General features: G+C 50.3%; 1 protein-coding gene across 1 annotated transcript in view; it reads left to right on the top strand.

The window, feature by feature from the left end:
• Positions 1–14,628, top strand: part of CCT2 (chaperonin containing TCP1 subunit 2) — a 404,766-nt gene that overhangs the window by 265,964 nt on the left and 124,174 nt on the right. The window contains exon 9 of the mRNA XM_069629411.1: positions 285–412. Within this exon, the coding sequence (XP_069485512.1) occupies positions 285–412 (128 nt within the window). The remainder of the gene's footprint in view (positions 1–284; positions 413–14,628) is intronic.

Below are 14,628 nucleotides of genomic sequence, written 5' to 3'. Positions count from 1 at the left end.
TTACATTGACCCCTCTTGAGATGAGCCTGGCTGCTCAGCCACACTGCCAACTTGTGTAGTACAGACTTAAACCAAAGGCTGGTTTACCTATTGCCAGGAAGACATGGTTGGGGTAGTCTCCCAAAAGGTACTGGCCATAATCTTGCCTGACATGGTTCTAAGCAATTTTAGATGTCGGGCTTTTTCTCTTGTACCATATGAAAGACATCCCAATCTTATGGGTGTGTTGAAGTACTCAAAGTAAAGTAGTTGGAACAGTGAGTAACTAACTTTATTTTCTTTAGATATTTGGCTCACGTGTACGAGTTGACTCCACAGCTAAAGTTGCAGAAATAGAACAGGCAGAAAAAGAAAAGATGAAGGAGAAAGTGGATCGCATTTTAAAACATGGGATTAATTGCTTTATCAATAGGTAAGTATTGTAACTCCTTCACTGCTATGGTGTTGAGCATTCCAGGGCCAAATGTTTCCATATTGTTCCAGTGATTTACTTCAAGCTTGCTTTTCAGAAGTACATTTTATCTATTTCTCTTGGTAAACGGAGCTTTCCATTTCTGAGTCTCATGTACATTTTCTAATCATGCCACTGGTTAATGTTGATTTTTCTTGGGGTTTACATCTAGGGCACCACAAATCTATGTTGGGACTGTTTATCAGGACCACTACTGTTGGGGTTCTGGTAAGCAAATCTTAAGGCTGTTTCAAGATTTGTGCCAATTCTAATCAAACTGTCACTTGGTTGATTAAACAGTACGCCTTGGGTCACAAGCTTGGTGTAAACTTGGCTTACACAAGGAAGAGTTGTTAGGACAGTCCTACCAAGATTTCATAAAAACCATAGCTGAGGCAGTACATAAGCTCCACTCTTAGATGGCTGTACCACCTGAGAATGGGTAGCATGGACCGAGCAGCCAGGCTTACCTTAGGAGGGTGAGAGGGCTGTAGCTTGGTACAAAGAAATTAGATGGTCCAAAGAAACAATATGTAATGTAAACATAAAGGGTTTATTTAAATGCAAGTAGGCCAAGATAAATCTTACTATAACATACCATATAAACACAAATTTCTCCAGCATGGGGTCTGGCATGTATTCACATGCTCATGAATATTCCCCGTCAGGCTGGGAATCCTCAGTAACAGGAAAAATCAGTTTCATTTCTGAACTGTATTTCTCCTAACCAATCACTGAGCTCTGGGTTATACTGGCCCCAGCCAATGACTGCCCTCCACCTAAGCCCCTCCTCTGGCAGCCATTTTCAGATTTTTGCTGCACGTTAAAGTGTTGGGAGGCCTCGTGCGTGGCACTCGAGCTTTTACTGCGTTTTTGCGCTTTTTGGTAGAGTTTACTCTATTTTTAGGTCAATCGAGCCCCAGTGCTCCATTAATCAACCGTGCGATTAACAGCGACCTGTTTTTTCGGGTTCTTCATGCCTCTCAGGGGCAAATTTTCATAGTTTCCCCATGGAGACTTCAGAAGATTCTTCAAGGCCTACACCGTGTGGATCGTGGCAGACAAGGATTCCCCCTATTTTCAAGATCTGTCCCGACTGCGGACTATGGAATGTATATGGACAAACCATCCAAGTGCCTTTACTGCCTGTACTAAACGCACAAGAAGAAAGATGTTGCTTTTTGCCACAAGATGACTGCTCGCACACTGAAGAATCGGCAGAGGTGACAGAGTGGCTACAGGCCAAGGCCTCTGCACTGGGTGGGTCCCAGGAGCATGCCTCTCCCGGATCCAAGAAAACTGAGCGTGCTTCGAAGTCCTTTGAGGGCGCTCCTCCCGTGGGGGTCCAACAAAAGGCTAAGCACCGTGAGTCCAATGCTACCGGGAGTGCTGTTGCAGCAGGCTCCTCAGTGGCCAGGGCGCGTCCGTCTCCAGCGACTTCAGTCAACGCTCAGGATCTTCGTCCAAGAGGAAGTCGGACCATCCGGGCAAACTTAAGGTGGGTCTGGAGATGGGCAAGGAGAGGTCCAAGTCCAGCCTGCCCTTGCCGGATAAGGCCAAAGGGCACCGAGGCTCCGACAGCCCTCTAAGGAGAGGGCCAAACAGGACAAGGCATCCGGATTGGCAGTGAACGCCAAGCGGTCCTGACCGTAAAGGCCCAGGCACACCTGACGTAGGCCCTGCCTTTCATCTTGGTAGTGGTGGCGTCCCTTTCGAAGGCCGTGGAGGTGGACCCGCAGGGCGCACTTCCGAAGGCTAGAGTGTCCCTTCCTCCCAGGAGGGAGACTACGTTCAAGCCCATCCAGAAGACCCCGAAGAAGGTGCCGATCATCTCCCAAGACAGTCTCCTCTGCACGCGAAAAAGCAGGGGGCTGGGGGGAGGTGGAGTGCGCAGTGGTTCTCAGGGCACGGATATCTCCTCAGAGGAGGTGCTCTCGTATCTTCAGACCATCAAAGAGGTCAATGACGATGAGGGAAATGTCAGTTGCACCCTATCGCGAAGGCGCCGAAGAAGGGGACGACGAGGATACACTCGATGATGAAGATGGGCAGCCTCAGGATGATGGGGGGGGGGGGGGGGGGGCATGGCCCCCTCCCGGCGCCCCAGCCTCCTACATGCCCCTGCCTCAACTGACCCTTGGAGACTTCTTGGCGGACACGCTCTCTACGCTGCACACTGAGATTCAGAGGATGATGCTGTTTAAATTTAGCCCCGCCTCCCCCCCCCCCCCCCCCCCCCCCCCCAACCCTGCCTGTGGTGCCAGCCGAACTTCTGGAGACGGGGAATCCACAGACTAAGAGATACCCTCTGCCTCCTTGTCACCCTTCACCAAACTCTCCCCACCAAGTGATGAGATGGAGCCTGATGGTGACTAAAGGCACGGATGACGACAGTGGGATGGGGGACCTCCCGTCACCTCCGCCCAGATCGTCAATCTCCGGAAGAGATTGATCGTTCCATGCTATGATCTCCAGGGTATCCGAGCTTTTCCAACTCACGCCAGAGAAGAAAGAGGGATTCGCTTTGGCATCACATATACTAGAGAGATTCTTATACCAACGAAACGAAGAGGAAGACCATCCTTTCAGTTCCTCTCTTTTTGGGTCGAAGGATTGGCGCTCTTGAAGAACCCTTCGACGGCCCCAGCGACGAGGGACCTCCTTGAGAAAAAGTACAGGGTGCCAGATTCTGCGCCCAAGTGCTTGCGGGCCCAACCCTGCCTGTGGTCTCTGCAGCGGTCATGAAGTAGTCTTCAGGCTCTACGTCTTCGGCTGCGTCCACCCCTCCTGACAACCAGGGGCAGAAGTTGTATGCGCTCTGCTGCGATGATCATCAAGGCCGCCAACACCCTCGCTATCGTGGGGAGCTACGACCAGGAGCTGTGGTTCAAGTTCACCCCTCTGCTGGATTTTCTCCCCGCCGATAAGAGGACGGGAGGCATTGGAGATTTCTTCAGGAAGGTGAAGTGGTGTCTGACCACGCCATCACGGTGACCACGGGCATCGCGGACGCTGGATTCCGCCAGATAGGCAAACCTTCACCGCCATGGTTGGCTGAAGGTCACCAACTTTCGTCAGGAGTTCCAGACCAGGGTTTTGGACAACCTCTTTGGGAAAGTTATAGATGAGTCCCTAGATGCCATCAAAGCGGAGGCGGCACGTGCCCTGGGCACGGTACAGCAACGACTACTGTCCTTTCAGTCCTCTGGAGGCAAGTCTACCCGCTCCTCAAAGGGTTTCAACAGAGGATCCTCTGCTTAATCAACTTTCCCGTTCCTTGACCCAGGTGAACAGGGGCCTTAGTAGGACGCCGTTCAGGACTTCTACGTCCAAGCAGGACTGAACCGACTGTGACGTTGTGCACCCCGGTGGGAGGCTGGCGAACTTAGTCAGCGCATGGAAGTCAATCTCCACCGACCAATGGGTGCTGGACGCTCTTGCCCACGGACACTCTAGAATTCCAACAGAAGTGTCCGTGAATACCACCAGTGGCCCTGCTGGAAGACCGTGTACCTCAGCTGCAGCAGGCCATGTTAATGAAAGGAGCGATAGTTGGTCCCACTACGGCTCCAGAGTGTACTCGAGTTGCTTTCTCGTACGGAAGAAGACTGGTGGCTGGCGGCCCATTCTTGCTCTATGACGGCTAAACAAATTCATAAAGTCCCAGAAGTTCTGCATGGTCACTCTTCAGCATGTGCTTGGAGAACTGGAAGAGGGAGACTGTCGCTGGACTTGGAGGATGCATACTTCCTGTTGGAGATGATTCCCTCCACCTTAGAGACCCCCAGCAACTTTGCTGGATTTTGATGACTTGATTTTTTTAACCTGGAGATAGTGAGACCCCTTTTCCGCACTCTCTCGTATTTTAATGTGATTTGAACACTGTTTCTTTTGGTTGTGGAGTCTGACAAACTCCATAGGCATCATCTTTTACATTGTCACACAGCACCTTCAGTGCAGTGGCACAGGGAAGTCGGTTTCAGATTTCCCTAAGGTTTAAATACCTTCTCTGGGATAAACTTTCCCAGAGCAGTAAAGTGAAATTGGCTTTACTGACCCAGCACACACCATCTTACAATAGGGTGCTGGATGGGTTACTTAGCATCCCCTTTGTCTAGCTTCTCATGTAACATTTTTTGTTCGGCGGTGCGCATTTAACGCGGGCTGTGTTCAGAGCTACATTAAAGCACCCAAGGGTGTCATTTTGTCAAAATGGCCCTGGTCGTCTTTTTTTTGCGGAAAGGTCCTTTTTGAGATTTACTCTGCACGCCAAACCAGGTTTGGTCCCTTTGTTCGCTTTGCCTTTGGCGGGATTCACAAGTGAAGCCTGCCTCTGGCTCCAGGGTGTCTGGTGGGGGCGGGAAGTAAGGGAGGTACCCGAAACTCCCTGTACTTAGTCTAATAGGAGACCCAAATGCACTCCGTGGTGATTGGCCGGCTGACTGTCCGGCAACGACAGCCACCCTGCTTGGTGACTGACAGCTGGGCTTGAATGAATGGGAGAGAACTGAATAAAAGGCAAGTCTTTTGGCTTGGAAGGCAGTCTACCACCGGACGAAGGAACCGAAGAAGAACTTGAAGACGCCTGCTGCAACTCCTGGACCATTGGTTTGCCCAGTGCAGCCATGCTGCTGTGCTGAAACTCCAAATTTGTATCGACAGAGAAGCCCCTGCAAGGACAACTTCTCCCCTTGAGTTGGTAGGACCAATCGACTCCAAAGTAAGCCACCTGGACATCCATCTCGGAGCTGGTTGAATTTCCACAGTTACTGTTGGAAACCGTATAGCCAGGGAGAGGAACACCAAATTGTGTGCGTTGCTTTTAAGTTGGCCAAGAGCTCCAGGAAGATCCTCTGGACTCCCAGGAAGCAGGACTGACTGAGCCTGAGCCCCCTCAAGAGTGCGGGACCCCAGAAGCAAGGAAAGCCCATCTCGACAGCCAGGAACCACAGTATTGCTATTTGTGGTAGACGCGAAGAGCTGAAACACTGAACCACTGAAAGTGAAGTTTGCCGGTTGCAAGTTTTGACCGTCCTAGTGCAGTGCAGGAGTCCCCAGACGTCCCTCTTGTCCCCACGACTGAGGCTCAGGAACAGTGAGATCTGCAGAGCTACACAGGAACAGAAATCCTCTACTGCATTTTAAAGGTACTGTACAAGAGAACTTACCTCTTACTGTAGAGTGCTTGCATCTTCTACTACTCACGTCTAATCAGCTTGTGGCTCTACATTGATTCTTCTTTTCATCAATGACTCCTAAGAACTTGTGCAAAGACTTTTCCACTTACCAGAAGGGCTTGATCCTATGTAAGACCATTGACTTTGCCCATTGACTTTGGCTTAGCCTATTGTACTGAATGACACTTCTTGGAATAACCAAAAGTATTTGCCTGCTTAAGAATATTTGTGGTCTCTTGTATGTTCTAAATCTTTTCCTTTGACATATGACTATCTGATTCTAAATGCAACAGTGATATATTAATGTGCCCAGCACCCTAGCAATTGAAGTCACCTGTGTAGGTAGTGTTTGTGGGTCATCCCAAAAATGGTATTGACTGGTTTAGAGATATTAAGAGTGGGTATTTCATGAAGTGTATTTGAGTGTTCGTTTTATTGCTCCCTTCTGAAGAAGGCTTATTCTAACTGATAAATTAATAATTTATTCTAGAAACTTTGGGTGTAAGATTATTTGAATACATGTAACTGTAAATCTCTAACTCCACTACAGCTCACATTGACTCCTCTTGAGATAAGCCTGGCTGCTCAACGCTACCAAAAAATATGTAGTACAAGCTTATACCAAAGGTTGGGCTTCCTATACCTGTAGTCAGTTGTTTGTAGTGTTCCCAGAGGGTGCTGCATACAAACTTTGTCTAACAGGGCCCCTTGTCCACAGGGGAAACGCCCCCTGACAAGGAGTGCAAAAGGTTATACGCACTAGGGAAAAGGGTCACAAATGCTGCGGCTTTTTCCAATAGCATAGCATAGCTAATAACACAACTTTGTTGGCTAGCTATTCAGACGCACAATGGAACATGCTACAAGAGGGCCTTCAAGAAGTCCCTGAACCAATGCGGGCTCACCTGCTTTGCATTGTAGCTGAGGGCAAACAGGTTAATCAAAGTATTCTAAAAAATACTTTGGATGCAGCAGAAACCGCTGGCAGGACCTTGGCTCAAGGTACCCTCCTAATGAGACATGCATGGTTACGAAACTCTGGTTTCAGACCAGAAACCCAAGCTTCATTAATAAATAAGCTGGTGGAGGAGACCACTTATTTGGGATAACAGTTGACGAGGATCTTGAAACCACTAAAAAGGAGCACAACATCCTCAAGACCCTGGATCAAATCACACAGGTCTTCCCCAAGGAGAGGGAGCAGTTCTAGGCATTCCTTTCGTAGCCAATCTCGCTCGCCCCACCCCCCACAACCAATATGGCTCAGGAAACGACTGGTCCTCGCCACAGGGAACCAGCTACGCCACCCTGTATCCCACAAGAGGTCAACGACGTGGGTAGGGGCTGGAATTCCACCCCTAGAGGCTTCCCCAGAAATGACCAGCAGATCCAGGTCCCATCCCCGGTCAGGGGCCCGCAAACATGTCTTCAAGCCTGAGAGGGGAGAACAGACCCGTGGGTACTCAAGACTGTCGGCCATGGGTACTGAATAGAATTCTGCCGGACCCCCCAATTCCGACCTTGCGATCAAGACGCCTGATGCCGGAACATGTACACATCCTGCTACAAGAGGTTGAGATCCTGCAGGAAAAGGGCACCATCGAAGTCGTACCTCTTCTACAGGTAAAAAAGGGTATTTATTCAGTGTACTTCCTTGTACCCAAAAGATTTCACCATGCGCCCTGTACTAGATTTGCACCCAGCAAACACATTTGTCAAACCTCAAAAGTTTCGTATGGTCACTCTGCAGGAAGTAATTCCCCTGCTCACACAGGGAGAATACATGGCAACATTGGACCTGAAAGACGCATACTTTCATATTTCAATGTTGCCAGCGCACAGAAAATACCTCAGATTCTTGATAGAAAACAAACTGTCAGTTCAAGGTACTACCCTTCGGCATTGCCTCAGCACCAAGGGTATTTACAAAGGTACTGGCAGTGGCCGCAGCACACCTGCACAGGCTATCCATCCCAGTGTATCATTACCTCGACGACTGGATCATAACGGGGGATTCCTACAGAACATGCCTGTCAAATACACAAAAGACAATAGACCTCTTACTCAGCCTGGGATTCTCCATCAACAAGAAGAAATCCAGCTTCGACCCCAGTCAAGTCAAACAGTTCCTGGGGGCTCAAATTCGAACAAAGGACGGCCTTGTCTTCCTCTCCAACGAGAGGGTCCAAAACCTGTTTCAAATCCCTCAATGTAGCCAGTCGGAAGGTGATGGTACGTAAGGCTATGCGACTGTTAGGAATGATGCTGTCATGCATTTATTTTGAGCCTCGCGCATGTTTGCGCATGCGGACAATGCAGGAGTGGCTCAACAACCAGTGGTATCAGGCCAGCGGACAATGGGACGATCTAATGGTTGTCTCACTAGCCATTGTTCTCTCTGCAGTGGTTGTCGAGGGAAAACCTCTTGAAGGGAAAGTCCTTCATCACCCCCGCCGTAAATGCCACTCACTACAGACTCATCTCACCGGGTGGGGGGCTCACCTGTGTCAGCAAACTGGGCACAGGGCCCGGTCCTCCTCAGTAGCATCTAACCACATAAATCTGTTGCAGCCATTAGCAATATTCAAAGCTCTTAAAGCCTTTCAGACACAACTGCAAGGAATGACGGTCCTGATCCTTACAGACAGCACCACGGCCATGTATTATCTGAACAAACAAGGGGGCACTCACTCTCCAGGGCTGTCCAAACTGTCCCAGAACATTTGGAAGTGGGCTCTCAAGCACACATTCCTGTTGTCACATGTTCCAGGGGAACTCCATCTTCTGGCAGACTTACTCGGCAGAGATTTCCCACTACCCATGAAGTACGAATGACGATTACACGAAGACATTGTCTCCAACGTTTTTGCAGAATGGGGCTTACATAGATCGACCAGTTTGCAACTCTTGAAAACGCTCAATGCCAAGATTACGCCTCCAGGTACCCCAGAACTATTCCAAGGGGAACGGACTCTGGATCACATGGTCAGGGAAATGTGTTTACGCGTTACCCCTGACTCCCCTACTCAACAAGATGGTGCACAAAATGCACCAGGAACCTGTCACCATGATATTCGTGGGCCCGCCAACCCTGGTTCGCTTATCTGATGGAGATGTCCCGATCTACTCCAATGAAACTGCCTTGCCCGTACAACATGTCTCAAGACCAAGGGGAGACACTTCACCCATGCCCGCAAACACTGAACTTATTGGCCTGGCTCCTGAGGTCATAAAGTTTGGGCACCTACAACTCCCTCAGAGATGTATAGACATACTTAGAGAGGCAAGGAAACCTAACACACAATATTGCTATTCCAGGAAGTGGAAGTTTTGTCATTTGGTGCAATTCCAAGTTCATCAACCCCATTGACTGCTTTCCTACCCACATCGTTTTGTACCCAACTCATTTACTAGTCTCTGGCCTGGTTTGCTCTTTCAGCCTACACTACGTCACAACAGAAGGTGTCATGGTGGAAGATACCAGTTATTAAGGCTTTCATGGAGGGAGTAAAGAGAATTCCCCCCCCCTGCCCCATTTCTAACCCGGCTCCCAGGTGGGACCTAAATGTGGTATTGACTAGACCTGTGGGTTCTCCGTTCGAGCGCATGCATAAAGCTAGTCTCAAGGATCTCACCTATTAAACTGCCTATTTAATAGCTATCACTTCCATAAGGAGAGTCGGTGAACTACAGGCCCTCTCAGTTCTAGACCCCCTTTGTTGCAGTTCAGAGATGGTGGTTCGGGGCTCTTACCCTAGACTTGCGCCTAAATTCATTTCTAAGTTCCATGTGAACCAGTCCATTGAACTACCAACTTTCTTTCAAAACCCCTCAAACGTTGGAGAAAGAAGCCTGCACACACTGGTTGTACACAGAGCAGTCATGTTTTACATGGAAAGAACTCGACCACTAAGGAAAACAAATCTGTTTTTCAGGGGCAGCGGGTAGAGGGGGAGACCCTGTCTCCAAGTCTATCTCAAGGTGGATTGTCAAATCCATCACACTCTGTTACACTCTTGCTAAGAGAACTGCCCTTCAAGTCTAGAGTGTTAGGGAGAATTCTCATAAGCGTGCTAATTCCCTTCACCTTAGAGACCCCCAGCAACTTTGCTGGATTTTGAGGACTTCATTTTTTACCTGGAAAGAGTGTGCCTTTTTTTCCCCACTCTGTCATGTATTTTGATGGGTTTTAATCTTGTTTTTTTTTATTATGCAGTTTTTAGATAACTCCATAGGCATCTTTTCGTGTGTTTCACAGCACCCTCACTGCATTGACACTGGGATGTCTTTTTAGACTTCCAAAAGGTTTAAATACCTTCTCTGGGATAAACTGTTTCCCAGAGAATGTAAGGTTAAATTGACTTTACTAGTCTTTTTAAATTCCAATACCCTGCACACACCATCTTCCTATAGAGTGCTGGAGGGGTTACCTAGTATCCCCTGTGTCTAGAAACTCATGTAGCAGTCAAATGCTTCCCTTTCCTATTGAAATGGCTGGTGGCAGTGGTTTTACAACAAACTACCATGATTTTTCCTGACTGTGAACACTGGTAGCAAAAAATTGCAGGAGCCAAGTTTTCAAGATGGTGTTTTAAGCCCCTTTGTTTAAACAGGGCCCGGTCTTCTTTTTACACTGTTTCTTTTTGGAAAGGTCCTTCTAGAGTTTGTTTCTGAACGCCAAACCACGTTTGGTCCCTTTGTTACGCCTTTGGCAGGCTTCGGGACTGAAGACCGCCTCTGGCACCAGAGTGTCTGGGGTGGGCAGGAAGTGAGAGAGGACTTCCTTCCCGACAAGAGGTCTGAAGCTTTGGAGATTTTGCAGGAAGGCAAGGTGGCATCGGTACACGCCATCAAGGTGGCCATGGACTTCGCCGACACTGGGTTCTGTCAAATGGGTAACAGCGTTTGCCTTCGTTGGTGGGGCTAATTTAGGGCCACCAATTTTCGCCAGGACGTTCCGTCGAGGGTGTTTGACATGCCCTTCCACAGGGACAATTTCTTTAAGGCTGTTGATGAGTCTCTTCGGGCCATCAAGACTGACACGGCTCGTGCCTTGGGCACACTTCAACAGCTGTCCTTTTGGACCTCCGGTGGCAAATTCCAAGGATCCTCTAAAGGTTTGAGTGGAGGTGCCTCGTCTTACTGTCAACCCTCCCGCTCTTTGGCACAGGAGAACTGGGGCGGTGTCAAGTTTGGAGGGGGCGTCATGCCCAGGACCCCCAATGTGGCGCTTACACGTCCAAGCAGGATTGAACCAGCCGTGGTGTGTGGAAGACCATCTCCACCGACCGTTTGGTGCTGGACGCTCTCGCCCATGGACACACCCTGGAATTTCAATGGAAGTGTCCCCGAATACCACCGGTGGCCCGGCAGGTAAACCACGCCCCTCAGCTGCTGCTGGAGGTGCGGGCCATGCTAAACAAGGGTGCAATAGAGCTCATCCCAAAGAGGCTCCCGGGCTCCAGAATACTCTTTTTACTTCCTCGTAAAAAAGATGAGCAGCTGGAGGCTAATCCGAGACCTCCTTCGTCTAAACAATTACATCAGGTCTCAAAGATTCTGGATGGTGACTCTTCAGCACGTGCTCGGACAACTAGAAGGAGGGGACTTTGTCATCGCTGGACTTCGAGGATGCTTACTTCCCCATCCACAAGGGGCACCGCAAGTTTCTGCGCTTCGTGGTTCAAGGGCAACATTACCAATTCAAGGCCCTTCCCTTCGGATTGAAGTCGGCGCTAAGGGTTTTCACCAAGTGCCTGGCTCCTGTGGCGGCGCAGCTGCGTCTACAAGGATCCACGTCTACCCTTACCTGGACGACTGGCTCATTCAGGCCAACTCAAAGGACATCACCATCGACCACACACAGAGGACCGTCCGCCTCCTGACGGACATGGGGTTCTCAGTGAACTATGCAAAGTCCTGCTTGACTCCATCGCAGGTCACGCTGTTCCTGGGATCCCGACTCCAGTGTCGTGCCTGGCGTCTACGTCGGAGGAATGGATGGTGGCCATCTTGGGCAAGGTGCAACGTCTGTTGGAACTGAAGGTTGCCACGTGAGGACCATGAAGTCTCTGCTCGGCATGAAGTTGCCATGCATCTACCTTATCGAACTATACAGGCAACGGCCGTTGGATACAAGTGTCGGATACAAGTGTCGGGAAGCTTACAGGACAAGATCATACTATAGAGCTTCCGTCGAGCGATACGGTTTTGGGGAGTTCGCGCACATCTGTCCAGAGGTGCAGATTTTCAGGCCCCACCTCACCCAGAGACTGTCACGACAGACGCTTCTCTGGACGGTGGGGAGCTCACACCAGAAGTCTTCACAAAAGAGGCCTGTGGCTACCGTAGAAGATTACGTTACACATTGTTCTGGAGTTGCGAGCAGTGTTTTGGGCCCTCAAGTCCTTCCTTCCGTCCCTCAAGGGCAAGGTGGTGCGGGTCTCCATGGACAATGCCACAACAATGTTTTACATCAGGAAGCTGGGGGCACCAGATCCCCAGCGCTCTCAAAAGAGGTGCAGGACCTTTGGCACTGGGCCGTAGCCCTGGGGATGTTCCTCATCCCGTTTAATCTGGCAGGAGTGAAGAACACGGTCGCTGACTCTCTCAGCAGGGAGCTGCGCTCTTGCCACAAGTGGATAACCTGTTACGCAGATGCGGCAATCCCCAGATCGATCTGTTTGCGATGGCGACAAACACCAAGTGCTAGAGGTTCGCCAGCAGGTTTCCCCAGCAGTGGAGGATGGGGGACCCATTCTCATTCCCCTGGAACCTGTCTGTTTCTGTATGCGTTCCTTTCGCTGCCGTTGCTTCTTTGACTCCTCAATCAACTCAAACGGTCCCAGTGCAGGATGATCCTAGTCACACCGGGGTGGCCGAGGCAGATATGGTACCCGGACCATCTCGGCATGTCAGCGTCCCGCTCAGTCAAGCTTCCAGTGGTCGCAGATCTTCTCTACAGGGAAGGAGGTGCAATTCTGCACCACAACCCAGGATCGCTGAACTTGAAGGCCTGGCTCCTGCAGCGTTGGGAGTTCGGAGCCTACTATCTCCCAGCAGACTGCAAGGAGGTGCTTGCCAAGGCCAGAGCAGTCTACTCTTAAATGATATGGACATAAATGGAAGAGGTTCGCCGTTTGGTGCCGTACACAGAAGATCGATCCTCTAAGAGTCCCGGTCCCGCATGTGCTGCCATATCTGCTGTTGTTGGCCAAGGCTGGACTGGCTCATGCCTTCATCAAAGTTCCTCTGGCGGCTGTCTCCCGCTAGACCAGGTCTCTGGGACGGTCGTCATTATGGACCGTCTGGTTCAGGAGTTTGTGAAAGGACTGTTCTGTTCGTTCCCGCCAGTGAAGGCTCCTGCCCTGGCATCGGAACTCAAATGTGGTGCTGACTAGGCTCACGGGTCCTCAGTTCGAACTTATGCATTTGACGCCACTGAAATGTTTGTCGTGGAAAACAGATTTTCTGCTGGCCATCACCTCTGCACGAGTGGGAGAGATCCAGGCCCTCTCGTAAACCACCTTACTTGACATTCCACGAGACGAGGGTAGTGCTATGGACGCACCCCTCCTTCAGCCCCAAGGTGTCGTCGGACTTGAATCTAAACAAGCCCTTTGTGTTACCTGTGTTTCTTCCCCAACGCCTTCGTCGTCGACTGAGGGGACTTTGCACTTGCTGGATGTGGCTAGAGTGCCGAAGTTCTATGTGGACCGCACAAAGAGTTTCCAAAAGACGTCGCAACTTTTTGTGAACTTTGGCCCTGTGAAGCATGGGAAGGCCCTCTCCAAAGCTTCCATTTCCAGGTGGCTCTCAAGCTGCATCAACCATTGTCACCAGTTGTTGAACCGACCGTTGCCTGGCCGTCAGAGCCCATTCAACCTGAGCAATCGCTGCAACTATAGCAGTCCTGTCTGGTGCGCCCCTGCTGGACATCTGCAGGGCTGCTACGTGGAGGTCTACGCACACCTTCATGAAATTCTACTGCGTCAACAGGGATTTCAGGGAGGAATCCAGATTTGTCCAAGCAGTGCTGCGCAAACCTGTTTGCTTGAAGGTGAGCCTGGTGAGGAGGTAAGAGATGCTTATGTTGAGCCTTGCCACCTCCCGTGGTTGTGCATGTGTGTACTATGTATTCTATGTTCTCCTACGTCCTGTCCCCTTTCCTCCATACTTATGGGGACAGTCCGTCCTTTGGGACGGGGCCGGAGCACTTTTGTTAAAGAATCAAAATTGAAACATTTTTGTCCTTTTTTTTTACGCGGGGTACCGCACATGGCCGTAACCCTGCCCTCCTGAGCACCGCCTCACACATCGCCCTGCAGTCCTTTTCTCTGTGAACTCTGGGCTGGACGCGCTTGCATCACCGGAAGAATGTTTTCTTGTTCCCGTTGTCCTTCTCTCCTGCTCCAGTTCTGTGGTCGCTTAGTCATCAGTCTATGCTGGAGCGTCTGGGATTTGTGTCCTGTTCTTCATGCAAACATCTCTACGCTAGGGCGTATCCCTATTATCTCTGCTTGGAGTTTCTCAGGCCGGACCATCACTGGGATTCGTGCTTCTACTGCGATTTCCCTTTCCATCCCGGCACTCCAGCGTGGTCTTCGGTGGGAGGATGTCTTTCAGCTTGTTCCTCCACCTAATCTTCAGCTTTTCATCGACGAAAAGACGCCTGGTAAGTTCCTTTTTAGTGTGCCCCATCCAGGTGACTCCTTCCCGGGGTCTTCTCGGTTCGGGAGGTGCTCGAGCAGCTCTACCACCATGGTTTCTCCTGAGGTGCCTTTCCGAGGGTTCCCACGACGGACCTGCCAAGACTGGATCGCATTCCAAGGTTCACCGGTCAGGTGCTAAACATCAGCCCAGTTCATCTGTGGCTTTAGACACCGATGTTCGCTCTGAGGCCTCCGTTTCTAGAGCTTTACATTCAGACACTGGGGTGCACAGTGAGGCCTCCTTTTCTGGAGCTTCCTGTACCAAGACACAGCTTGAGGCCCATCATGA

This window comes from Ambystoma mexicanum, chromosome 12 (assembly GCF_040938575.1).
Source record: "Ambystoma mexicanum isolate Mex_15411 chromosome 12, UKY_AmexF1_1, whole genome shotgun sequence".
NCBI lineage: Eukaryota > Metazoa > Chordata > Amphibia > Caudata > Ambystomatidae > Ambystoma > Ambystoma mexicanum.
The sequence above is the reverse complement of the archived record's forward strand: the minus strand, read 5'-3'. Positions and strand labels throughout refer to the sequence as shown.